At 50.1% G+C, this 24,737-nt stretch overlaps 8 protein-coding genes and 2 non-coding genes across 11 annotated transcripts; 6 read left to right on the plus strand and 4 right to left on the minus strand.

The window, feature by feature from the left end:
- Positions 1-7: 7 nt before the first annotated feature.
- TrAFT101_004931 (uncharacterized protein) lies at positions 8-1,410 on the plus strand. Its single transcript, XM_024900379.2, has 3 exons — positions 8-331; positions 409-486; positions 585-1,410. The coding sequence occupies exons 1-3, from the start codon at positions 251-253 to the stop codon at positions 666-668; spliced, it is 243 nt and encodes an 80-aa protein (XP_024759703.1). The 5' UTR covers positions 8-250; the 3' UTR covers positions 669-1,410.
- TrAFT101_004932 (uncharacterized protein) lies at positions 786-3,679 on the minus strand. The gene is made up of 2 exons (XM_024904021.2): positions 2,275-3,679; positions 786-2,210 (listed from the first exon to the last, which is right to left on the minus strand). Exons 1-2 carry the CDS (start codon positions 3,322-3,324, stop codon positions 1,356-1,358), a joined length of 1,905 nt encoding a protein of 634 aa, XP_024759702.1. The 5' UTR covers positions 3,325-3,679; the 3' UTR covers positions 786-1,355.
- Positions 3,680-4,156: 477 nt separating this feature from the next.
- TrAFT101_004933 (uncharacterized protein) lies at positions 4,157-7,448 on the plus strand. The gene is made up of 5 exons (XM_024900417.2): positions 4,157-4,664; positions 4,731-4,861; positions 4,938-5,490; positions 5,561-6,320; positions 6,388-7,448. The coding sequence occupies exons 1-5, from the start codon at positions 4,530-4,532 to the stop codon at positions 7,029-7,031; spliced, it is 2,223 nt and encodes a 740-aa protein (XP_024759701.1). The 5' UTR covers positions 4,157-4,529; the 3' UTR covers positions 7,032-7,448.
- On the minus strand, positions 7,407-9,261 carry TrAFT101_004934 (uncharacterized protein). Its single transcript, XM_066127331.1, has 2 exons — positions 9,158-9,261; positions 7,407-9,102 (listed from the first exon to the last, which is right to left on the minus strand). Exon 2 carries the CDS (start codon positions 8,472-8,474, stop codon positions 7,704-7,706), a length of 771 nt encoding a protein of 256 aa, XP_065983442.1. The 5' UTR covers positions 8,475-9,102; positions 9,158-9,261; the 3' UTR covers positions 7,407-7,703.
- Positions 9,262-9,993: 732 nt separating this feature from the next.
- Positions 9,994-13,258, plus strand: TrAFT101_004935 (uncharacterized protein). Its single transcript, XM_024905775.2, has 2 exons — positions 9,994-10,561; positions 10,628-13,258. Exons 1-2 carry the CDS (start codon positions 10,549-10,551, stop codon positions 12,934-12,936), a joined length of 2,322 nt encoding a protein of 773 aa, XP_024759699.1. The 5' UTR covers positions 9,994-10,548; the 3' UTR covers positions 12,937-13,258.
- A 193-nt stretch (positions 13,259-13,451) lies between these two features.
- On the plus strand, positions 13,452-13,546 carry TrAFT101_004936. The gene has a single exon. It is a non-coding gene; the product is annotated as a tRNA-Ser (tRNA).
- A 283-nt stretch (positions 13,547-13,829) lies between these two features.
- On the plus strand, positions 13,830-13,908 carry TrAFT101_004937. Its single transcript has one exon. It is a non-coding gene; the product is annotated as a tRNA-Gly (tRNA).
- A 185-nt stretch (positions 13,909-14,093) lies between these two features.
- Positions 14,094-17,695, minus strand: TrAFT101_004938 (uncharacterized protein). Of its 2 annotated transcripts, XM_066127332.1 has the most exons (4): positions 17,650-17,695; positions 17,219-17,516; positions 17,028-17,159; positions 14,094-16,960 (listed from the first exon to the last, which is right to left on the minus strand). In XM_066127332.1, exons 1-4 carry the CDS (start codon positions 17,652-17,654, stop codon positions 14,258-14,260), a joined length of 3,138 nt encoding a protein of 1,045 aa, XP_065983443.1. In that variant the 5' UTR covers positions 17,655-17,695; the 3' UTR covers positions 14,094-14,257. The 2 variants fall into 2 exon arrangements, with proteins under 2 accessions (XP_065983443.1, XP_024759698.1); XM_024901954.2 differs by having other exon boundaries at positions 17,219-17,695.
- A 795-nt stretch (positions 17,696-18,490) lies between these two features.
- Positions 18,491-21,542, minus strand: TrAFT101_004939 (uncharacterized protein). The gene is made up of 3 exons (XM_024901953.2): positions 20,707-21,542; positions 19,038-20,625; positions 18,491-18,972 (listed from the first exon to the last, which is right to left on the minus strand). The coding sequence occupies exons 1-3, from the start codon at positions 21,128-21,130 to the stop codon at positions 18,873-18,875; spliced, it is 2,112 nt and encodes a 703-aa protein (XP_024759697.1). The 5' UTR covers positions 21,131-21,542; the 3' UTR covers positions 18,491-18,872.
- A 1,995-nt stretch (positions 21,543-23,537) lies between these two features.
- Positions 23,538-24,685, plus strand: TrAFT101_004940 (uncharacterized protein). Its single transcript, XM_024900414.2, has 2 exons — positions 23,538-23,690; positions 23,748-24,685. Exons 1-2 carry the CDS (start codon positions 23,603-23,605, stop codon positions 24,146-24,148), a joined length of 489 nt encoding a protein of 162 aa, XP_024759696.1. The 5' UTR covers positions 23,538-23,602; the 3' UTR covers positions 24,149-24,685.
- The last annotated feature ends 52 nt before the right edge of the window (positions 24,686-24,737 follow it).

The following is a 24,737-nucleotide window of genomic DNA, read 5'->3' on the forward strand; positions in this document are numbered from 1 at the left end:
CCAATGGATATCTTCAAGTCGCCACAGCCGAAATCAGGCATCCAGGTACATGCATACGTTCGTTCTAAAAATGCCCTAAAGCTCATATTTTGGGCGGCTCCTAGTGGCACGTCAAGCCGGAAGGCGGCAGATCTCCCTAGCACGCCCACTGAGCGCGTCTGGCCCCACTATCCATCCCTACCTATCCCAAACAATCCGAGCCGCAAGGCCTCTCTCAACTCGCAACCAACACCATCTAAATCAACTCGCCATGCCCAAGCCTGATAAGCCAGATAAACACGCCGCGGCGTCCCAAGCCGTCGATATTCTCGAGGAGATTGCCGCCATGCTGGTACGCACCAAAGCAGCGCCATCCGTTCCTCACCCGTCCTCTTAATCTCAGACTGACTTTTTCTTTCATCTCTCTAGAACTGTCACATGGACCGCCGCATGCTGTCGACGTGTATCTCATTAATCGAACAGGGCGTCCATCCCGAATCGCTGGTCGTATGTAACATTGATTCCTCCTCCTCCTCCTCCTCCTCCTTTTGCGCGCATCGTATTCAATCTCAGATGTTCTGTCATTTTGCTAACGCCCCCTACAGCAAGTCATCAAGGAGCTACGTGAGATTGCCGACGAGACGAGGCGGGAACAGCAAGAGGCCGCTGTAGCTAACAGCCGTCGGTGAACCAACGCCAACCGCTCTCTCTCAGATGATTTTTTCCTTCTTCTTCTTCTTTTCTTTTCTTTTCTTTTCTTTTCTTTCTTTCGCGCACTATTCGACAAATTTTGAGGGACTTTTCCTCTGTTACGAATGTAATGATGGCCACTTTATTTTGAGCTGGGATTCTATCAACTGTTATTGATGGCGCTTAAGGCATGTTTACAAAAGGCTATGTATTACCACTGAGGCATGAAACTACTATTTTACATGGTAAATGTTGAATTAAACAAAAAAAGACTTGACTCCCAATTTGATGTCTCTCAATCTTGATACTCCAAAAAATGCTTCCTCCTCTTTTTTTGGTTGAGCGAGCCCCTTTTTTTTGCCGTCGATACAATCCCAATCAATTTCAATACGCCATGCTGTCATTTTAAATTCGTCAAGCAACTCCATTAATAAAGTGATGCAAGAAAAGAGAGGGGGAAAAAAAAAAGAAAAAAAAAGGAAGAGAAAGAGAAGAAAGAAATACAGAAGGAAAGAGTGGTATCCCAAGAAGCAAAACTTATTCAACCGCAAAACTCCGCCCCAGAAAGACGACCCTCGTGTATATACCTAGAATACTTGCTTGTCCATACGTCATCATGGTTGTTATCAAATAGCGATTTGTGTGCTATCATCGAGAACCCAAGGCTCGGACAACATGCTAGTTCATTATCTGTGTCCAATCAAGTTGATTCCGTTTTCATCTTCGTCGTCGTCGTCGTCGTCCTCATCATCATCTGCCTCGGGAGCGTCGTCATCGCTGGATTCCTCTGAACTATAGTCATCGTCATCACTGGCTCCATCGTCCTCGTCGTCTTCACCGCTTCTCCAGAAACCCAAGATATCGTCATCAGACTCCCCATCCACTTCTACAACGGTTGACTGTGGTAGATCCATCATTAGGTGTGAAGGTGACATGGATCGCGCATATCTGTCTATTATGCGTGACGGTGGCTCGAGCGCATTGGAAGAGTGTCGCCGTCTATTAGGGCCTGGGATTGCTCGCGGGCCTGTCGTAATAGAGATTCGCCGATTTCCAGGCATGGCCTCTGGTAAGCTGGCTTCTTCTGCAACCGGAGGCTGGTCACCAGCAGCAGGCTGGAGTCCCTCAATATTCCGGCCCATTATCTGCAGCTCTACCGTGTTATACGACCGACAAATTGAACATTTGAGTCCCAGCCAATGATATGCCACAGTGCTTCTGGCGGAGCAATCGTTGCATAGAATCTTGGCTTTTGTGTCACGAAAGTCGGGTGGCATAGGCTGGCTCATAATGGCAAGGTCCAAGTTGCGAAACTGCGTTTCCATGTTGACGAGACTTTTGTTGCAAATCGGGCATTTATATGAGGATTTCATGTGCTGCTCATAGCACTTTTTATGTATACTATGGCCGCATACCATGAAGACTACCCGTTTCGGTGATGTGAACATGTATTCGCCGCAAATCGGGCAGTCACAGTCAGTTGATCGCTCGATACACTTGTGTGAGCTCTCGATCGATGTAGTGATGCATGCTCGGCATGTCTAATTAAGCTGTTTAACAACCGCATCTGGAAAAAAAGATTATTTGAAAGAGTAGCCAACTTACCTTGCAGTGGAAGAAGTCCTTTCCAAGACCCATGCCCCGGCGGCATATTCCACAGTCACTGCAGTGATAGATGGGTTTGTTGGGGCGATTCTCCCAGAGCTTACAAATATTGCAGTAATACTGAGCCGTTACCTCACCGCAGTTGTTGCATACATCAGACGCTTTTTGAGGCGTAGCACATAGCATGCAGAGCATGTTCTTTGTATCTTTGCGGATAAGAGTGTGATCCTCGTTCGCATCATGGCAGAACCGACAAGTATACCACTTCTTGCAGGTGGAACACTGCAGCTTCACGTTCCGCTCATAGTGCTCACATCCTAGCGGGCCTCGGGTTTCAGTAAGCGAAGCAGCTGAGTGCGTCGGCGTTGTTGCGCTTGGTGTTCTTGAGTGCCGGATAGGGGCGTAGGTCGGGGCGATGTCACTTTCACTCAAGACAAACGTCTCCTTGACCGACGGCTCACCCATGACCTGATTTTGCCAGAACTTGAAGGACTCGAGAGGCCCGGTTGGGCTGGCGGGCTCCCATACATGGCCGATTATTCCATCATCCGAGTCGCCTTTGCCTAGGGATGTGGCCGTGGCCATGGACGCACGATAGCCCTCCAGCAGAGTATCGTGGATGAGCCTTGCCTTCTCGCCAGATGAGATGTCTCGGCAATTGATCTCCTGGATGCGGGACCGCAGCTCTCGCATGCCATCGTCTGCCGGGATGGGCCCGCTCTTGGCCGGTGCATTTCTGGGTGGCGTTATGGGAAAGCCAAGATGATCGAGTAGCGGTGCAGTGGGTGTTACCGGCTCAACCGCGGCCTCTTCAACAATCGTTTCCTGGGTTGAAGAGCTCAGAGGCCGTGAGCGTTGCCGTTCAAGTGGGAGATCCGGCCCCTGCTGCACAACATCCTCGGCATCATCCGAATCGTGGACAACATCCGCCTGGACCACCGGAGTCTCTTCCTCCCCGGCTACCGATGGCGCTGCACGGGAGATCTCAGAAAAGCGGCGAGCCTGTCGCAGCACAGGGTTGATGATGAATTCGGAAACCAGGGAAGGCATCGGGATTGATTTGTTGGCGCAGCCGCAACGCCTGCTGCTGAGGCGCAGCTGAAGGACGGGGGGGTGTCTAAGATTAAGTACGAGAAGATGAGGCTACTACCTGGCTCGTGCAATAAGACGGGCAGCCGTGGAAAGGCGGTGATGTCTGGGATTACAAGACAGAAAAAGACGCCAAGTAGGATACGGGACGAGCACAAGTAGGTTCAGCTGCAAGATCAGTCAGACATGCTCGGCTGGTGAGAGATTCCATCTGCTTGGCCACCGGAGGCCAGAAGAAAGGGTAAGGCTTGAAGAGAAGTCGTGCGATGGCCGGCCAGGCGTCGGCGAGATTCTCAGCAAGATATGGCCAGCGTTAATCGCAAGGATGACATAAGGCAGGGATTAGATTAGCAGGCTAGCACTGTATTACTATTCTTGGGCCAACGAAAAAGCTCCCTCTTGTCGCGGGTCTGCACAGAAGCAGGTCTAGTGGCGGGACGCTTGCATGTGATTTTGCGCCATCAAATGGATTTCCAGCTCCAGCCCAACAATCCGGCAGCTGCAGTACCTTGGAACGTACCTCAGTACTTACCACGGCCGGACGGGCCTTATACAGGCGCTCGCTCGGTGTGGCTCAGTCGCTCTCATCTGTGGCTGGTGGCTGCTAGTGTGCCTGGACCGCAGGTAGTGGGCTGGTATGCGGAACGGAAAATAAGAGGGAGAGCTACAACTGGGTACGCACACTACTTGCAAATAGTCCCAGCAACAAGGAACGCCACTAGCCACGCGGCTGAGCACCGGCGCGGCCTTAGCTAGAGGGATTGCAAGGTGGCCAATATTCCTTAGAGCTGAACCAGGGGGGTTTAAGGAAGCTGTCGTATTCTTGGAATATCCGACGCAAGCAGCAATATCCACCACAAACACCTCCTTTGTCATTTCCATTTCGTTTCTGTCCCCTGAGCCGGACTTGGCCCTCAGGATTGTTGCTTCCTCCTCTTCTCCCTTTTCGAATCGACGGTGCCGCGTCGTCGCCGTCGTCGATGTTATAGTCTTTTGAGTCCCAAACTCGTCCAGTCATTACAAATTGTGCCGCATTGGGAGGTGGCCGAGCGACCCTCCCCTTTTTCTTCTCTCCTCCCGCTTCTTGAAATTTTTTCTACAGACTCAATTGATTCTTTGTTTCCACTTGCAACTTCTGGGGACACCAGATAGTTGTCTTCAGAACCATGGCTGCCGAAAAGGCCGCTCTCGCCTCTGGCGCTGACCTGGGCGATGGCTTGAGGAAGCGACAGGTTGCCTCGCAAGCCGCGCCCTCGTCCAATGCAGCCCAGCCAGATGATAAGAAGAAGCTTGCGAATAAGGTATAGAGGCAGCCAGAGCCACGAGACTTGATTGCGCGCACAGGGATTGACTGACAGCGGTTGCAGGAGAAATCCTTCTTCCAAGTGTTTGCAGATTTGGAGTCCATCTTTGCCCCGCTGATCTTCACGGCCGTTGCCATCTTCACTCGATTGTATAAAATTGGCATTAGCGATATCGTGACTTGGGATGAGGCTCAGTATGTACAAGGATCCTGGTCTCTGCTGCTTGAGAGACGCTAGAACGGAGCGGGTTTGCTGATTGTTGTTTGACAGCTTTGGCAAGTTTGGCAGCTACTACATCAAGCATGAATACTACTTCGACGTCCACCCTCCCCTCGGAAAGATGCTGGTAGGTCTCTCTGGAGTCCTTGCCGGCTACAACGGATCTTTCGAATTCAAGTCTGGCGAGAAATACCCCGAAGATGTCAACTACACCTTTATGCGCGCCTTTAATGCCGCCTTTGGCATTGCCTGCATCCCCATGGCCTACTTTACCGCCAAGGAGCTGAAGCTGACCCGACCTGCTGTCTGGCTCGTTACTCTGATGGTTCTCTGCGAGAACTCTTACACCACCATCAGCCGCTTTATTCTCCTCGATTCCATGTTGCTCTGCGGAACCTTTGCTACCACTCTTTGCTGGGCCAAATTCCACAATCAGCGACACAACAGCTTCGAGCCCGAATGGTTCTTCTGGCTCTTCATGACTGGTGTGAGCATTGGATGTGTTTGCAGTGTTAAGCTCGTGGGTCTCTTTGTCACTGCTTTGGTTGGTCTTTACACAATTGAGGATCTCTGGAGAAAGTATGGTGACAGGAAGATGCCTATTGTGAGTCCTTTTTTAGATCCCCTCCTTCTTCTGCTACAGTGATTGAATTGTTCGCTTACAACCCTGTTAGCCTGTTCTCGCCGCTCACTTTTCCGCTCGCGTCGTGGGGCTCATTGTCGTTCCTTTCCTCATCTATATGCTCTCGTTTGCTCTGCATTTCGCTATCCTCGACTCCACCGGTCCCGGCGATGCCCAGATGAGCTCCCTCTTCCAAGCCAACTTGAAGGGAACCGAGGTCGGCAAGAACAGCCCCCTTGAGATTGCCATTGGATCTCGCGCCACCATCAAGAACATGGGCTATGGCGGAGGTCTCCTTCACTCTCACGTTCAGACCTATCCCGAGGGCTCTGGACAGCAACAAGTCACCTGCTACCACCACAAGGATGCTAACAACGATTGGTTCTTTTACCCCAACCGCTACGAGCCGGATTACGATCCCGAAGGTGATCTCCGATTCATCGGTGACGGATCAGTCATCCGCCTTATCCACGCCCAGACTGGCCGCAACTTGCACTCTCACGATATTGACGCCCCCGTTACCAAGTCCCACCGCGAAGTTTCCAGCTACGGTAACCTCACTGTTGGAGATGAGAAGGATCACTGGCAAATTGAGGTTGTCCGGGATGCGGCATCTCGTGATCGCAGCAAGATCCGCACTCTTACTACGGCCTTCCGTCTTAAGCACACCTCTTTGGGCTGTTATCTACGAGCTGGCAACGTCAACCTTCCTCAATGGGGCTTTAAGCAGATTGAAGTGACCTGCGACAAGCAGAACAACCCTCGTGACACTTATACTCACTGGAACGTCGAGGCCCACTGGAACGAGAAGCGTAAGTTATAACTCATGTTTGGACCTCTAATTTTTATGACGCCAATAGCTGACCATTTACCTTTTAGTCCCTGAGAGTGATCCCAATGTTTACAAGTCGCCCTTCATTCACGATTTCATTCATCTCAACGTAGCAATGATGACATCCAACAACGCCCTTGTGCCGGATCCCGATAAGCAGGACGATTTGGCTTCTCAGTGGTGGCAATGGCCCATCCTTAACGTGGGACTTCGTATGTGCGGCTGGGATGACAACATTGTCAAGTACTTCCTCCTTGGTAACCCGTTCATCTACTGGGGCAGCACGGTATCTCTCGGCCTCGTCGGCCTCGTCGTGGTCTGGTACATTGTGCGATGGCAGCGTGGATACAGGGAGCTGGACAACAAAGAGATTGAACAGATCCACTATGCCGGTATCTACCCAATTATCGGCTGGTTCTTGCACTATCTTCCTTTTGTCATCATGGCGCGTGTCACCTACGTGCACCACTACTACCCTGCCCTGTATTTCGCCATCCTATCTCTGGGCTTCTTTGTCGATTGGACCATGAGAAACCGCGCTGCCATCGTGCAGGGCGTCATTTATGGCGTCCTGTACAGCGTCATTATCGGACTTTACATCCTGTTCATGCCCATCTGCTGGGGTATGACTGGAAACAACCAGCAGTATTCGTACCTGAAGTGGTTTGACAACTGGCGCATCAGCGACTAAACTCGTTTTTTATCTAGTATTTCAACTAGGCACCTTCGACAAGCATTGATGGCGAGCATGATTTACTTATATCTTACTTCATGTTAGTTGTCAAAAGCTCTTTTCCCTTTTTTCTTATCGTGGCGGTGGAAGAAGAGTGGAGGATGGGCAAGAGGAGAGACTACTCATTTCTAAAAACGAAAAAAATATTTCATGTAAGATTTTATTTAAAAGGCGCGGGATGGGATGGAGACATTTTTTTTCGCATTAATGAAGAAAAAAAGAGCAACGGGATAGGTAGGATGGATTTCGTAAGTCATATAAAAACGATGATAGGAACAAAAGGGTTGGCGGAAAATACTATAAACCGCATTTAATGCAAGACATATATCTCCCCCCAATCTTGACTTTATGTAAAGAAATAGTTGTGTGTGTGATTACAGGCTTGATGAATGCCAATTGCTTTGAGCATCTACTATTATTATACAGTGCCATGTTCCAGTTGCTTTGCTATGTCATTTTTAAAGGGTCGGTCCTCAATGACCAGAGTGTCATGTAATGATGAAGCCCATCGGGTATCATGTCTTGCTTGCTAGCTTTCCCTCCTCCTTTCATTCTTCCCATGTTGCTCAACACGGCTGTTCGCTTACGATTTGCATTATACAGAAGGAAATTTAAATATGCCAGGAAAAATCAACAACATCCGCCGCCCGACTTGCTGGCGTCAGCTGTTAACCTCACTTGCCGGCTTCCACCAGCGCTGGGGCCTTTGACGCCGGATCTCCTGTCGTTTAGATTATACTTGCCGGCCTGGATGTTCTGGTATATCCTCTCGGCGACTCTCATAAAGGCCTTTTCCACGTTCTCGCCGCTCTTGGCACTGGTCTCGACATACTCGAGGATGCCGTTGCGCTTGGCCCACTCTTCCGCCTCTTCCCGGGTGACCTCGCGCTTGTTGTCTTCCTGCTGTGTCAGATCGGCCTTGTTGCCGACCAGGACGATGACAATGTCCGGCTCGGCGATCTGGCGGAGGTCGTTTAGCCAGTCTGTAGCGTGCTGGAAGGTGGCCTTGCGCGACAGGTCAAAGACGAGCAGCGCGCCGCTTGCGCCGCGGAAATATGACCTCGTGACTGACTTGTATGTCTCCTGGCCGGCCGTGTCCCACAAGCTGAGCTTCATATGCTTCTGAGGGGTGTTGCTGGTATCGCGTGGCGGCTCCGGAAGGCCCCCGGGCGAAGGCGGCGCATCGGCAGAGGACGAGGAGGGAGGGAATGCGATGGCGGCGGGAGTGTGAGGCGGGCCGACGGGCACGATGCGCGAGCCGAATTCAACGCCGATTGTGACGTCGTGGTGCGCGGAGAAGCGGCCTTCGCAGAGGCGGATGGTGAGACTGGATTTGCCACATCCCGAGTCGCCTATGCAGACCAGCTTGGCGATGTAGTCCCAGGGCGCTGAGGAGGACATGTGGGAGGAGCTTAATGAGGTGTGCTGCGCAGTTGGCGCAAGACTGATTTTTTTTTTTTTTTGCGAGGAGTAGCGAGGGAGAGAGAGAGAGGATGAAGAAGAAAGAGGAGCTGAAGAGGTGGATTATAATAAGAATCGAACCGACTGAGACTATTAAAAACCGCAAGTTCCAGAGCTATAATTGCCGGGGTGGTGGTTCGTAGAACGGAAGTGTAATTGAGGTGGGTTCGAGGCTATCGCTGCGGCGAACGGCACGTGCGTGGAGTGCGGCGTGGGAACAAAAAGAAAAGGCCAAGACAAAGATGGTTCTTAAAGCCGTTGACGCAATCGACAAAGGGGGGAAGGGTTGGAAGGCTTTGTAGAGCAGAATGAAAGGAAATCACAGGATGCGGCGGTTGCAAGAAGTACAATTACACAGGAATGAAAGGGACAGAAATACAAGTTCAAAGGGTCTTGGGTTGTAGGAAAAGGGCAGGTGACGATGGCTTGTCACGGGCCAGCGACGACAAGAGAGGAGCTGAGGGGCCTGTTTTTGGTGCTCGGTGTGACCCGTGCGTGAGGGACAAGCTGGAGAAGAGGAGAAGATGTTGGGGGCGGGGATCTTTTCTTTTTGTTCTTTTTTCTTTTTCTTTTGTCTGTTTCTAGCGAGGAAATCTATGACAGAATGCTTGGCGTGTACTCACTAGTAGATCGGATGCCTCGCTGATGATCTTTTTTAAGGCTGCTGCGCTGCAGAAACGTGCATAGATAGCCGGGAGCTTGCCTGACGTTTCGTTTGGCATCTGCATCTGCCGTGCCTAAATTGGCGTTATCAGTGACGCAACGGCGCGATAACGGCATCATGACGAGACGGTGGCCGGCCTAGCGGTGGGTGCTTAGGCCCGTACCTACAGTAGCACGGCCCGGCAGCGGCCTCGTGGAAGAGCATTTCGTGCTCTGCAGCGAGGGAGGCAGCAGAGATGCCTGTGCACATTTTTTACTACTGGCGGTACGGAGTACATGCACAGCTATACTGTAATGGCAGATGCATGAAGCCATCTACCTACTAGGCACTTGTACGTAGGTTGGTATGCAGCCGAGGTGGATCTCGGGGTCTTGAAGCTGTGCTGCGTTTTCCTTTAGGCAGCTTGGGAACACCCTCGGAGGCATGATGGCGCCACTGCTTGTATAAGCCGCAGCCTCAACTGCTCAAGCTTTTTTAGGGCTTGGGCATCCTTCCACTTGCCTTTTCCTCTTCTCAGCTATTATTGCCATCCTTTTTGCGGGCTATTCAACCCTTAGGCATCATGTAACACCACGTAGCGCTGCCTAGTAGATACCTTGGCCGGGATCAAATGACGTCCTCGCTGCCCTTGTGCTCATTCAACACAAGTCCCAGGTACCACGCAGCCTGTGCCATCCCAGCAGGCAGCACCCCCCGGATGCGGATCCTCCCAGAGCCTCTCTCCCTATCGCTGCGCTCCCCGGCGTGGCTGTCTGACTGTACAAAGTACCTCCCTCCCTCCCTCCCTCGTCCATCCCAGACTTACGGGGCCGCCGCCCAGTCACCTGTGGCTCTCGCTGAGGCGCTGACCGCCAGCAGAGTTTAGGCTCTGCGCCGGCGACGGCACGCTCCAATCGTCCCCTAGCCATTCACTAAGTTTTGCGGCTATCGAGGTCACCAAACCGACTCATCCGCCTTGTGTCGCCTGACCCTATTGTTTCTCTCTTCTCGTTTGACTACGAGGCACATCTTTTATTTTTTCGTTGGTGTTTCTCCATCTTGGCGACTGAATAACCGCCGCCTATACATCTTATCATATCCCTTTATGGTGTAATATTTTTGGTCCTTCTTATTCATCTTGGGCTGTTGTTCTCCCCGTTAAATGCAAGGGAGAGCGCCCGTCTTAGTCTTTGCTGCCTGTCCAAGCGTTTTCGTCATCGCCACCAGTCTGCGAGCCGATTCCATCACATCGCCGTTGCAACGAGAAAATAACAGCAAACTGCCGCTCACCATAACCGCAGCTACGCAGCCGTCGAGGTGACAGCCGGACCAGCCTCTTATCGTGGGGGCGGCGGCAGGTGAAGGGCCATCATGTTTTCCGAGTGTGAGTGACGACACTGCATCCTGCGAGGCTGCGTCTTCCCAACCTGCTGCTAACGCCATGTGCTAGACGCCTCAAGATTTCTCGCGCAGTCGCAGTCGAGGCTATCGAACTTTGGCCAGCCAGACAACGATAACACATCCCGGCAAAACGACTGGTCATCACGTCCATCTCGACCCTACCGAGACGCCGGGCGCGGAAATGGGGGCCAGCGGTCCTTTCTTTCTAGGGGCAACCCATATCAGAACGGTGGCGGAGGAGCAGCTGGCGGCAGCGGCGGTTCACGTTTCGGCCAGCTCGCATTCGGCTCGCGCATAACGGCTGCGCAGGATGCACCTCTGTTCCACAGCACACTGGACGAGTTTCGGGAGGAGGATGACGAGGAGGAGCGCGATAGGGAAGCCGCCGACCTCTTTGCGCTGCAGAGATCTCGGCGGGTGGCTGCTGCCAGCAAACTGGCTGATAGTGTTGAATCAGATGCCAACAGTCGAGGCTCGCTCGAAGATAGCTCAAGTCAGTTCGATCACCCGTATCGAGCCCAAGGCTTTGGTCGAGGCATCAAGAGCAGTTGGAATGGAACCAGGAGCTCACACCAAGCCTCCGTTGCAAAGGATACACCGTTAGAAGAGGAGGAAGCAGAAGAAGTTGATCACGACAACGAGGATATCAGATATGGCGGAAGCGATCACGGCGGCGATCACAGGGGGAACATGGTTGATGTCGGTCTTGGGTCGCAGGAGGATCCTGACGAGGATCCGCCGGATTCGTTGTTAGGAGAGACGGTCGATGGCAGCCCCCCAGCTTTCCAGCGGTTCAAAGATCATTCCGGACGAACGCCCCTAATAGCGAGGTCCGCAAGAAGTGACACCGACATGGCCAGCACGCGACACACGGAGCCACCAGAAGTTGACCCAGCTTTAGCGGGAAACATGTTCATCGAAGGAGAAATATTTCGACAAGATCCCTTCTTTGCATGGATTTTCTTAATCTGTCTCGCTGGCATGATGTCAACTTTTGTCCTAGTATGGCTAAATACCTCCCCCAGGAGTAGTCCTGTTGGAGATACCATCTATACAACGCTACAAAAATCCTTCAACATGCTCGCCGTCGATACCGTGGTGGCAGTAATGGTGTCGTTTGTATGGTTGGCAGCCCTGCGGTCCTTTGTTCGGCCGCTGGTTTCCGTTATTCTAATCGCTGTGCCGGCCATCATGTTTTCCTTTGCCATCTTTTCGTTTGCATCATCCTTCAAGGGACGGACACAAAGGACTAGCTTTCAGGACAGCGTTATGAGATGGACAGCCGCCGTCCCTGCAGCTTCGTGCATATTGTGGCTGTGGCTTGTCGTTAAGAGCCGAAGAGCGATTCAGCAAGCCATTGAGATTCTTCAATTCTCCTCCAAGATTCTGGCTCAAAACCCAGGTCTCTTGCTGGTGGGCTTTGGCTGTCTGGCATTGATTGTTGTGTGGACTTGGGTATGGCTGGCCATGTTTACCCGGGTATTCATGGGCGGGTATTTCTCCAAGTCTCTGGCTCAGTTTGTGATCCGCTTATCCAGTTGGTGGCTCGGTGCAGGCTTTGTCTTTATGTATATGTGGACGCTCTCCGTCATCAACGCGATACATCGAGCGACCACTGCTGCGACTGTTTCTCAGTGGTACTTCCACCGCAACGCGGGACCTTCTACGCCTTCAAAGGAGATTGTGCTGGCAGCCCTGAGTCACGGTACGACGACAATCTTTGGTAGCATTTGTGAATCGACGCTGCTATCTCTCCTCATCCGGGCACCGTTAATTTTCCTACCAAGGCGGATAGGCGCAATAATTACAAACGTTGCCTCATTCTGGATTCCTACGCCGATAGTGGCTCTCACAAACCCTCTCACAATTACTTTTGCGGCTATACACTCTCAAGGCCTGGCCACGTCTGCTCGGGGTCTTGATCAGATGGAGTTTGTTTCGGCTGCAATCCCTACTACTACGTTAACACCAAGGGCTCTGCGCCTACGTGGCCAAGGGAACGGCTTATTGCCGTACCGGCTGGCCAAGTTGCTCTTGGTCGCAACACGACTGATTATGGCGACGGGCCTTGGTTTCGCGGGCTGGGTAATTACCGCCAAACAGTTGCGAATTCAGCTTCCAGATGGTGTAGGTGTGCGAGGATCAGCATATGCATACGTGGTCGGCATGATGGCTAGTTTCATTGGGTATTCGGTTATGGGCGCAATGGAAGGCATTCTCAGCGGAATCGTCGACGCAGTTTTGATTTGCTACGGTAGCGAGCGACGAATGGAAAGGGGCCATGGGCGATTCTGTCTTGAAGCAGCGTATCTATTTGGTGAGCGTCGAGGAAGCGGCGAGGACCTTGGATATGCGTAAACAAAGAGTTCAGATCAAAGGCTCGCTCTTTCTTCATCTACGTCCGATGAATGAACTTTTTTTTTGTCTTTTGTTATTGGCGCGTTCTATGCTCTTTTTCCCCCTTTCCCCCCCTCTTTTTTTCTCATCATCATATTCCTCATTGCTTATTTTTGTCTTTGCTTGTTGTTGCGATCTTTGAAATTAGCTGAATCGGATGATAGATTGGTAGAACTGAATTCTTGGATTATTGGAACTCAAAAAAGGGTCATGCGGTGGAGATAACTTTTGCTACGACAAAGCTCCAAGGGAGAAAGGGCAGCAATGATATTTATTTCTTTGCAATTCATATTTTCCATTTATAAACAGATATATTCCCCGTAACCTGTGAAGAGCATGTTGCTGTACAAGTAACTAGCATCTGATGTTACTACTTAACAATGTCAATCGGCTTCAACTAGAGCTTTTGTAGGCCATGTTCTGCCGCAATAGAATTTATATGTTTGTCTAAGACAATGTCATTCCATGAACGGTTAGACACTTTGGCCGAGTGGTTAAGGCGATGCCCTGCTATCAATTGGTATCATAGGCATTGTGTTCGCACGCGCAGGTTCGAATCCTGCAGGTGTCGTTTCATTTTTTGACAAGTTTGGCGATGTACATACATTGGCTTTAAATTTTTTTTTTTTCTCCCAATCGAAGCAAACTAGGTAGGCTATGCATAAGCTAGCTTTATTTTGGGCTATTAAAGCTCTCTCGATTGTTTAAACATTGTTTCTCTTTAGCTGGTGTATATATAGTAGCTTTCATCACAAGCTAAGCTAAGCTTCCTATCAAGCTAGCTAGTATTTCTCACGATGGGTCTCAGTAGCTTCATAAGCTGTCTATTGCTCCTCTCTGTACAAGGATAAAAAGCGTCATTGGTCTAGGGGTTAGGATTCAACTCTTCCATGCTGAAAAGTTGAGGCCCGGATTCGAGTTCCGGATGACGCATTTCTTTTGCTTTTATATTTTTCTTCTTCTTTTGTTCTCTTTTTTTTTTTTACCCTTTACATTGTTTTGTTCATTAATATTGCGCTGTTTTTCAATAACGTCCATGCTTGTGAACACATGTGTCGTTTCTGTCATCCATGCGTACCCTTGCATTGACTCCATTATATCATAAATATTCTCTATGGGTTCGACTTCTTACTTCTACCAACGATCAAGGCAATAGATAGAAGGGGGCTTCTTGCATGTACCATATTCTCTAAATAGCCCATCTAACGGGCAGCGTGTTAACTAATCTTGGATGTACATATGCGCCATCTGTATATGCTACAGCGTTTTGGTATCCGCAAGTCTATCCGCTCGCAGCCCATTGCATTGCATTGGAGTCATCATTCATCTCATCCCCCATTTCTTCTTCTTCTTCTCCTTCTTCATCTGGCAATTCCTCATATACAAACCCGCAATCCACTTCGCTCATCGATAACTCCGCCTTGCTTGCTAGTAAATCCGCGAGGTCGTCTGCCAAAATGGCTTCTATATCCAGTTCCCGCGCCTTATTTGTATAGTGTAGAATTTGCATTAGGGGATCTACTTCTCCCGGGCTTCGAAGTCTGCGTACTGAGCGGGCAAACCCGCCGCGGCTTGCTTCGATGCTCTGCCTTTGATTTCTTTCAAAATAACTGAGTAAATGGCCTGCTGGATCTTCATTCAAGTGTGCCTCTCGGCGGAAGAGTCCCGTTGAGGCATATTCTGGCCCTTGTACGGCGCCAATGGTAGGATTAGGGTTGATCACAATCTGATTTGTGTCTAGGTAGGTACGCTTCACCAAATCAGCGATATGCACGTCTTCGTCGTCATCATACACATCTTCCGGTCCTCCTGGGTTCCGGGCTGGAGGTTCTGGCTCGGGGTGGGGTATAAATGGTGTAGGGCGTCGAAGCTGGCGATCTACACCCGGGATCGTAATGAAATGTGATTCTGGCTCGTCTTCCTTGTCTATAGAAAACAAAAACACCCGGCCCGTAGCATCTCCAACGACTAATTTCCGCAAGTCGGGAGAGAAAGAGCCACAAGAAATAGGACCAGGGGCTTCTAAAAGGGTTCGCAAGTATGGCTTGCGTTTGTTACGCACATTCCACACCCTGACGGTACCATCGCTGCCGCCTGTGTAGAATCGATCCAAATTATTTCCCCAAGCTGTAAATTTAACTCCGGTATCTTCCTTCTCTCGGTCTTCGTAATACTCATCCAAGGGACGGCCGTGCTGTAATATGTGCACAGGTTTGTCCCCTTGAGCTGTGTCCCACACGTACACTTTACCATCTGTGCACGCTGCAGTAACATATGCATGCCTCGACGAGTTTGGCATAAATGTCAGTTCGTTAATATCTGCCGCAAAGCAGTCAAGGTTGTGATATTCAGCATAGGCGGCATCCTGTTTTCTAAACAGATGAATCTGTGTCCGCACGCCAGGCGCCACTTTCAACTGTGAGGGCGAAGTTGCTGCGATGAATCTCGGCAATGTAGGATGCCAAACCACCTCGAAAAAGTTGGCCGTTGTCGCCGTCAAGACAGTGACTCGCTGGCTCGCAGCTGCGTCCCATAGAGTGATCTCTCCCGAGTTCCGCTTATCTTCTGGGATATCAAGGTCTTCTCCAGAAAAGCTGCGAGGAGAGTATCCTACAGCCAGCAGATGCTTGCTCCTCGAGCAGCGGCCCCATTGCATAGTTGCAGGATAATATGCCCACTTGTCAGAGTCGTCGGCATCGGTACGCGTGCAAGAAAAGGAGACGTAGGAGCTATTAGCAATGTCGTTCATATTGACAGTATATACTCGAACAGCCTCGGTTGGGGTGTCGGCCGCAGTAGCAACCCGTCCAGAGCCATCCTTGGCCGCGGCAACAAAGTTGACGTTGCCCTCAAAATGCCATGTGGCCAACGCTGTCATGTTGCTACCAGTCTCGTCAACCTTCCAAACTTTGACTGTTTTGTCAAAACTAGAAGTGTATGCCAAGCCGAGAACGTTGTCGTAATCTGAGCACACAACTGATGAGTAGAGCCACGGATCTTGGCTTTGGCGCATGGCCACAGTGGAATTTTCACCCTTGTCAACCAGCGGTCGCGGAATTCGGTGATCGGGAAACGCTTTCAGCTGACCCAATTTGGTCGAACAAAGGAGCAAGTTTCCAGGCTTGTTATATTGCTGATTATGGCTGTCGGAGTGCACCGTTGTGCCACATAAAACGTTGCCGTCCGGAATCCAGGTGGTCGTCGCAATATCTCCGGCGCAGTTTGTGTACTCTGCGACCAAGGTTAGGCTATCCTCAAAGACCTTTCTAAACTCGTTTTGAAAGTTTTCATATTGGCGCATCGATCCAAACCCTCGATTTCCTTCTATTTCACGAGCCAGAAGCAAGGTTGATAGTCGACTAGCACGCCTACTCTCCTGTTGATGTCGAGAGTTCTGGGAGTTTGGATCTATTGTCAGAATTTGGGCTCGATCAGGTGGTGTCGCCTTGCCCGCAAGTATATCCGAGCAATAATTCCGTATATCCTCAGCCGTTCGATAAGGCAACGTAGTGCCAACGATTGAAGGAACGTTAAACTGAAGACATAGCTGCGCCAAATTTTCAGAACTAGCAGGGGTATCTGGAGGAAGATATGTTGAAATACACGCCATGATTTGCCGAACCTCATCAGAGCTAAAGTCCACATGGTAGACCATTGGACCATTCATCTCTCGTCGTAGGTCACGATATAGGCTGCCGGCGCCTTTCGCAATTAGGTCGCGATCCGATGCTGATTGGTAAGGTCGTTGTTCAAGAGCAAACCAGGCGTTTGATGATGGGCCGCATTTGGGAAGCGGCTTCCAGCGGCTCCAGTGTATTGCAGGTGTAATGTTTTCGATTATGTCGGTTCTCGGGGTCTCCAGCTGTTTGACATCTGCCATGTGCACCTCTGGCGCATCCTCGCCCTGCGTTTGCGGTGGATCCTCCACTGAGAGAAACTGGCATTCGGCGGCTGCTGGCTCTTTGGCTGGAGTAACTTGATATTCCTGGAGAGCAGTGTCAGCTCGAATGAACATGTGTGTATTGACTTCTTTTTTCTTTAATTCCACCTACAGGTCTCCGGGATAGCTCGGTAACAATCATGTTAACCCTGATAGCAGTCCACTCATCGTTGGCAGGCAGCGTATAGTCGTTTTCGTCCAATCGGGAAATAAACACCGGATCCTTGGCAAATATAGAAACGGCCTGTTACCACAGTCAGCCAACATCACCAAGATTGCTTTAACATTCTAAGCATCCCATACCCTTATCGCGATCTCATCTATTATATACTCGGAGGATGATAGGTCCGCCAAGCCACGGCTGACGTATGGCGAGACCTGCTGGCAGGCAATTGATTGCTTCTCAGGCCAGGAAAGGTCTACGCGTCTCTTTTTGAACGGCGGTCCTTCATCCTGGGCAGCAACTCGGCCATGTTGTTGGCGCTGTGCTTCAAGCAAAGGCTGGCTAGTGCCATTTCGACTTCCGTTTGCGATGTGTTCCAAAGATGGCGGCGATGGTGGCGGCGTTTCAGTCAAGTCGACAACCTCAACGACCGGGGGCCTGGAGGGGCCAGAGGTAAGCACGAGGCTCATGAAGACGGCCGGCTCGCCAGAAGTCTCGGGCGAGCATCTCACGCAGGCGTCGAAACGGATCTCGGGCTATATGGGCGCGGTGGAAGAGATATAAGACTTACCCCATCGCGTGCCCACACGTCTAAAGCACTCAGGCTACTTCCTAAAACCACGGATACGTAAGAATGGGGGTCTTAAACACGGCTAAAGGGAAGCTAAAAGATGGAATATCACGTGATGTAGTTACGTAATAAAACTAATACTATTATATTTGCCTCGGTTAGTATTATAAGGCTTATTTAATTATAAATACTATTCCTACTTTAAATCTAGAAAAAGCATTAATTTCTTACAGCAACTTAAGTATATATATATATTTATTAAAACTGCTGTATTAAGCATTATTGACCTTAAATTACCTACATTATCAAGTACAAGGGCTTACAGTTTAATATGGTTGTTTCTGCTCTTTCAATTATAACTAAAGTATAGTCGGATTGAATTGCTTTTGGGGGTCAAATGATGTAACTTAAAGCCTTCTAAAAGCTCCGCTGCTATACGTCGGCTCTGTCATGATGTCTCTTGGCTAATAACAATGCCTCCCTCCAGTTGCAAGTTAACCACAACTATTCTATATCTATGAACACAAAACCATGCTTAGCATTTTTCTAAAGCAAATTTATGCACATTAAACAAAATTAACGGTTTTGTATTGAAGGCTAAGATCAGGGGTATCGACCACGATCGCGACAAACAAGATATGGTTACTACCCTCCGGCATGCAAGATCCGGCGTGACGTTGATCTAGCATGATCCACAAAAAGGAGTTCGCGCGCCGACAACAGCTTATCAGATAGCATCTGAAAACTTGCAGTAGTTAATTTAGAGCAGAATAACATTTATAAATATAGAAACGCTATTTTTTTTTTTTTCATTAAATTTGCTATTATAAGCAGTCTTTATATTTCTTCTTATATTACATATTTTTTATAACCATATTTTTTATAACCAAAACTTTCTTGATATTTCACTTTGTAGCACATAGCTTCCAGTTATACTCTTCAATTAAGTGTTTTTTTATTACTTTAGATTCATAAAGCCTCTCGCGATGATACTCGACAAACACATGATAGCCAAGAAAAATAAATAACTAAAAGAGAAAAGTATGCCGCCGTACGTACTGCAATACAATACCTCCAGCCTCTTTCTATCCACAACCACTATATATCGGTAGGTAGCTGGGTAACCGAGTTGAAGCAGCTAGTAGCTATGCAAACATAAAAACGTAATAAGAAAGTCGCTCAACATCGTCATGCCTATTCATATACATCCCGCGCGGTCTATTTTACAGCTTGGCAGGGCCAGCCTCGGCAGCAATCTCCTCATACATCTTGTCGATCTGGGTACGGAAGGCCCTCGCAGTCTGAGGCCGCTTCAGCTTGAGACTATTATCGACAAGTCAGTAATCCACTCTTGTTATATATATATGCGGCAATGATTTGTAACTTACGTTGGTGTGAAAAGCTCGTTTTCGATGCTGAAAGGCTCGATATCGAGGTAGACATTTCGTACACGCTCAAAGCTGTTGAACTTTTGCTTCTGCGCAATCTTGTTCAAGACCTTGAGGAACTCCTGCTTAACCTTGGGGTGGTTGGCAGCCGTCTTGAGGGCCGCACGATCATCGGCGGTGACAGTCTCGCCAAGAACCTTGCTGGCAAACGGAGGGAAGTTCTCCAGATCGATACCGAAGACACCGACAAGAGTGGACTCCTTGGCATCACCGTGAACATAGGCCATGGCAATCAGGTTGGTGTTGCCCAAGTAGACGTTCTCGATACGCTCGGGGGAGATGTATTCACCCTGAGACAGCTTGAGGACGTTCTTCTTGCGGTCAATAATCTTGAGACGGCCCAGCTTGTCAAACTCTGCAATATCACCAGTGTGGAACCAACCATCGGGATCGATGGCCTTCTTGGTCTCTTCCTCGTTCTTGTAGTATTCGCGGAAGATGGACGGGCCACGGAGAAGGAGCTCACCACGAGGGTTAGGCTTGTCCTCGACAGTGTACTCGAATTCGGGTACAGACTCCAAGCAGATCTCGACGCAGCCAGTTGGGGGTCCAATGGTGCCAAGACCGAAATCTCCAGGGACCTGGATGGTACCGACGGCATATGACTCGGTCAAGCCGTAGCCCTGGTAAAAGTTGTTACCAAAGGCGGCACGGAGGAACTCTTGAACATCGGGGTCCAGCTGAGCGCTACCGCTGATCATGGAGTGGGCCCTATCCAAGCCCACGGCAGCCCTGACCTTGGGAGTCCAGATGCGGTCGTAGAGGAAATGCGTGTTGCTAGCCTGTCCGTGTGGCAGACGCATGTTGGCCTTCTTGGTGTTGATGACGGTTCGAGATAGAGCACCTTTGACACCCTCGGCCTCAACGGTGGCGGTTCGGATCGCCGAGTTGAAGCGGTTGTATAACCGGGGGACAGAGATGAAACCTGTGGGCTTGAGAATCTTCATGTCATCAACCAGTCCCAGGATGTCGCCACGGAAGAAGCCAATGCTGGCGCCTTCAGAAAGGGCAACCTGGTCAACCAATCTGCCGTAGATGTGAGCAAGAGGCAAATAGGACATGTGGACATCCTTATATGTCACGGAACCCTGCAGGCGGCTGGATGAGATGGCGGAAACAGCATTGCCATGGGTGATGACAACGCCCTTGGGCGCTCCAGTGGTTCCTGAAGTGTAGTTGATTGTGCAGATATCGTCCCAGCCAGCGGGGCGCACGGGTCGGCCTGACTTAGCGCCAATCTCCTCGACCTCCTTAAAGGAGTAGATCTTGATGCCATGCTGAGCAGCAATGTTGTTCAAGACAGACTTTTTGGTCAGACCCTCTTGCTCACCCTGCTCCAATTCATCGAGAGATATGATCAGCTTGAGGGTGGGAATTCGAGGCGCCAATTTCAGGAGAGTGGGGATGTGAGGCAGACTGCAGGCGACGCAGGCAAGTTCGGCGTGGTTGATGATGTACTCGGAGGCGTCTGGGCCGAGAGTCTCATAGAGCGACACAGTGAAGAGGGCCTGTGATGCAAGTGCAAGATCTACATATCGAGAGACTGGTTAGTTCTGCAGCTTATAGTCGATCCTGGGGGGGACATTGCAATGCGCAGGTATCAGCCTACCGGTGATTTGCCATTCGGCGCGGTTCTGAGACCAGAGACCGACACCGTATTTATCCGCGTTATGGCCGATGGCCTTGTGGATTTCGACGATACCAGCTCCCAGATTCTTGCGGCGCTCAGCTACCTCGGCGTACGTCTCCCACTCATACTGATCCTGCCATGATTGCGTGGCCGCGTTCCAATGGCGGGTGCCGAGACAGCGCTTGTTGGGGCGCTTCTTGACAGAGGCTTCGAACAGGTCGTTGACTGACTGGATCTCGGGGTAGAACGTGGTCAAAAGTGCTCCATCGCCAATCTTGTGGTGGCGGTAAACGGCGGTGCGGCCAGGGCGCTCTGATCCGGGGATGGCAACGCCGTGAAGAGCCCCGGGCGCAGGCGGAGTTGACAGGGTCTTGATGTACGCCTCTACGTCCTTGGTAGCCATTGTGTCGCGAGTTGTGAGTCGAGTTGGCCGCGTGTTGTTGAGACGAGTTCCTGCAACGCTCGTGACGTACACGAGAATCGAGATGGTGTGAGGGAAAGGCGACGTGCAAGCCTAAAGAGGGAGAGGAAAGGAAATTACTGAAAGAGGGAATAAGGAAAGTTGGAATAGAAAGAAGGAATCCAGATCTGGAGTTGAGGCTGGGAGAAAGGTGGAGGTTTAACGAAACATGGGCTGCTGAAAAAGGATGGCCGAGGGCCTCGGCAGCCCCAGATTTTGGTCGCTGGTGGCTCGCGCAGGAAAAAACCTAGCCAAGTACAGAAACCATTAGCGCTGCGACGCAGCTGCTAATAGCGGCCAGCCGCCGACAGCAGCCCACTGAGGCGTTCCCACCAGCGGACTTATAGTGGGCTCGACGTCCGTGGGCAGCGGATAGATGGCGCTCAAGGTCCTCGTGGCGGTTGGTGTTCCGCAGTCCGTCGGTCTTCGCTGGAAACTAAACAAGATCGGTGAATGAGATGCGAGATGCGAGATCCTCAAGTCTGCTATGCGCGACGACGAAATGTTGTATGAGTGGCATTAAACTCAAGTTGCGTGTCTATCTATATGCGAATAGTATATTGATTGGCAAGTACTGGTACATGTGCATTGATAGCTTAATTTTTTAATTTTTTTTTTTTTTTCGCCCCATGCGATTCTTTGATGTCCCGACTCCCCGACTCCGTATTACCCCAATGCTTCGACAAAACACCTAGGCAGTCGCTCGTAAACACGCCTTTTGTTAGTTGAACATTGACAACTTGCAATCAACGTCAACAACCGTCGAATTTTTTTGCTCTTTCAAGACAAAAACGAATGGAATCGTCGTCTATTCCAGCCAAACGGCGCCGTACAAATTCCGGGCCACAACGTAGCACAATCAGGCCAAAAGTCCGGATCCCGTAGTGACGTCGGCTGTTTCGGGGAATAACCACCACTCGGTGGCGACGCTTGTGCTCCCACAGCAGGCGAGGCGGATCCTATTTCGTCTTTCTGTGCTTCTGTTTATTCTTCCCACATTGTGGCCTGTTTTTTCAAACCCGACTTCTGCACTGGTATTGAGCTGGTGTTGCTCTCCTGTTCTGGATTTCGCAATGCCTCGGAATCCGGGGCAACAGATCAGTTTGTCTGGGGGAGCAACTTGGCGGCCAGGCAGCTTTTGGCTTACTGGCTTCCGCTAAAGCACGGCGGTGGGCCTCGGTCCCCAGGGGGACATCCGCAGCTGTCTGGCCAATCACGTCGCTGCTATTCGACACAGCGTCTTGTTTCGGCATGTGAAACCCCAGACCCTTTGGAGAGTCGCCGCGGACGGGCTTCTGTAAAAGGGTGCTTTGTCCGTCCCCTCACAAGCCAATAGGTAGTTACAGGTAGTGAGATATGTCTCCAGTACTTGTACTTGCGCAGCTGGTTCCGGGCTGGAAACGTGTCCCTAGGTACTTGCGCTTAAATGCTGGAGCCACATTAGTCACAAAGCAGTAGACAGTAGTGCTTTTCCCCGCGTTATCCCGCATTCTGAAAGCCGAGGACAACGTTCATGCTGACTGGTTCTCCCACAACTTCTGCTAGATACCCATTAGGCCTAAGCAGCTGTACAGCAATACTTAGTTGAAGGGGCAGCATATTGGAGTTGTCAGCTGTATCATGTATGCAGTATGTTGGAGGGAACATTGCTGGCACGGAGTGGCATACATGTACTGGCTGCTTACCCTATACTCTTGCAATGCTTCAATCAATTCATCACCACCGCTCAAGGTAGCACGCTTAGAAGATCCAATATCATCAAGATCTCAGAGTCAAAGGCTCAAGCTGTCACGAGCCTAGCATTTGATGTGTTTCATGCACACGACCAAGTTGAGCCTGTTTCGAGCTTCTTTGCCGAGGTGACCTGTGTGCCACGTTGTAATGCTAAGACGAGATCAGTTATAAATAAGCTGTCAAAGCTGCCCCTGTATCACCATGAAACCATTGCATGATCAATTGCATTTGTTTATTTCTTTTTCGTTTGGAACGAATCAGATTGAGGCTATAATGCCAATTCACAGCCACAATTTCATACCTACCTAGACATATATAAAACTTATCACAAGATATCTGAGACTAATATCCTACTTTGTGCAAGATGGACGATCCATTCGCTATAAGAGAGTCGACAATGTAGTATTCTTTAGTATCATACATATTTTTTTTTCTCGGGACGCACATCACCCACATAGCCCTCCATACAACTAGCTCAATTGATCCGCCCTTTTCACCTCCCTTGGACCTGTAATTCAAAATGTCTTAGACATCACCGCTAGTGTGTACGACTATGAACATGAAGCTTTATACCGCTAATGCTAATACATTACCACATCAACTTCTTCTCTTTGGCATGGACGTGTTCTGCGGCTCTCCATAATTTTTCCTTCAAGCTTCTTCGGTTAGAATATTCTCGCCATGTTCGTCATGCCGCGAACGCTCATCATCTGCGTCCGGGCCTTCCAGGGCATCACGGCCGCTGCCAGCATCGCCTTGACAGCATACGGTATGTTTTCTAGCACTAATACCACTTTTGTTTCATTCTAACTCGTCATGTTCACAGTCGTTAATTGGCATCTCCGAGGGCGTCATCTCTCCACGCCGCCTTCCATCAACTTTCTTCTATTCTGTCCAATCTTTACACTCGCCTCCGTCTTCTACATCGAGCTCATGCAGCGCTTCGCACCCAAAGCTACACGCCCTATATTATCGTTGGGCATCGAAGCCATTAACTGTATAATCTACTTTTCAGGCTTTATCGCCGTGGCTATATGCCTTGGTGACCTGGCTTTCTGCAACGGCTCAGTCTGCATGGCTGGCCGTGGCGCTGCGGTTCTAGCGGCAGTTCAGTTCAGCCTGTGGATGTTCTCCGCCATCCTTGCTGCAAAGGAGATCTTCCAGGGCGGTGGAAGACAGATTAAGCTGCCGGGCAGGGGACGTGGCACCAGAGACGTGGAGCTCTGAGCGTTGCACTTTGTTTTTATTTTTCTTTTTGGACCATGTGTCAGATATAGATAGCGTCGAGACTACCGATTAGGTGGGAGCTGAACTGGGGTTACATGCAGGTAGATTATCGTAGCTTAGCGGGCACCATGGCGTTACGATTAGCATGGCTCATGATGACTAGAGGCAGGGTAATGGCTGAGAAGGGAGCATGTTTGGTAAGCAGGTGGCATTTACTAGTTGAAAAGATAGTTATTTCATTGCATTGGGTTTACAACCGGTTCCTTAAGCGAATCTGTAACTCAATCATCATGCATTAGCGGTACTTGTTATTTCTCATGAGATGGGCTGATGTGTGCTGAAGACGTTGCCAGCTCACCAAGTATAAGCAGCCATTGAAGTCTACTTTGTGAGAGCATGTAAAGAACATGGGAAAGGAAGGATAAGCATGGTCAAGAATAAAGGCCAACAGCAGCGTCTACAACTAGCTAATATTACCTAACCATTCACGATAGTCGGATAGACTGTCGGATTTAATACACGTATTTAGCGCTCCACAGCAGTCACACCCACTTGAGCTCCTCTCGGCGTCGCAGAGCCGTCAGCGCTC

The sequence above is a fragment of the Trichoderma asperellum genome, chromosome 3, assembly GCF_020647865.1.
Source record: "Trichoderma asperellum chromosome 3, complete sequence".
Classification (NCBI taxonomy): Eukaryota; Fungi; Ascomycota; class Sordariomycetes; order Hypocreales; family Hypocreaceae; genus Trichoderma; species Trichoderma asperellum.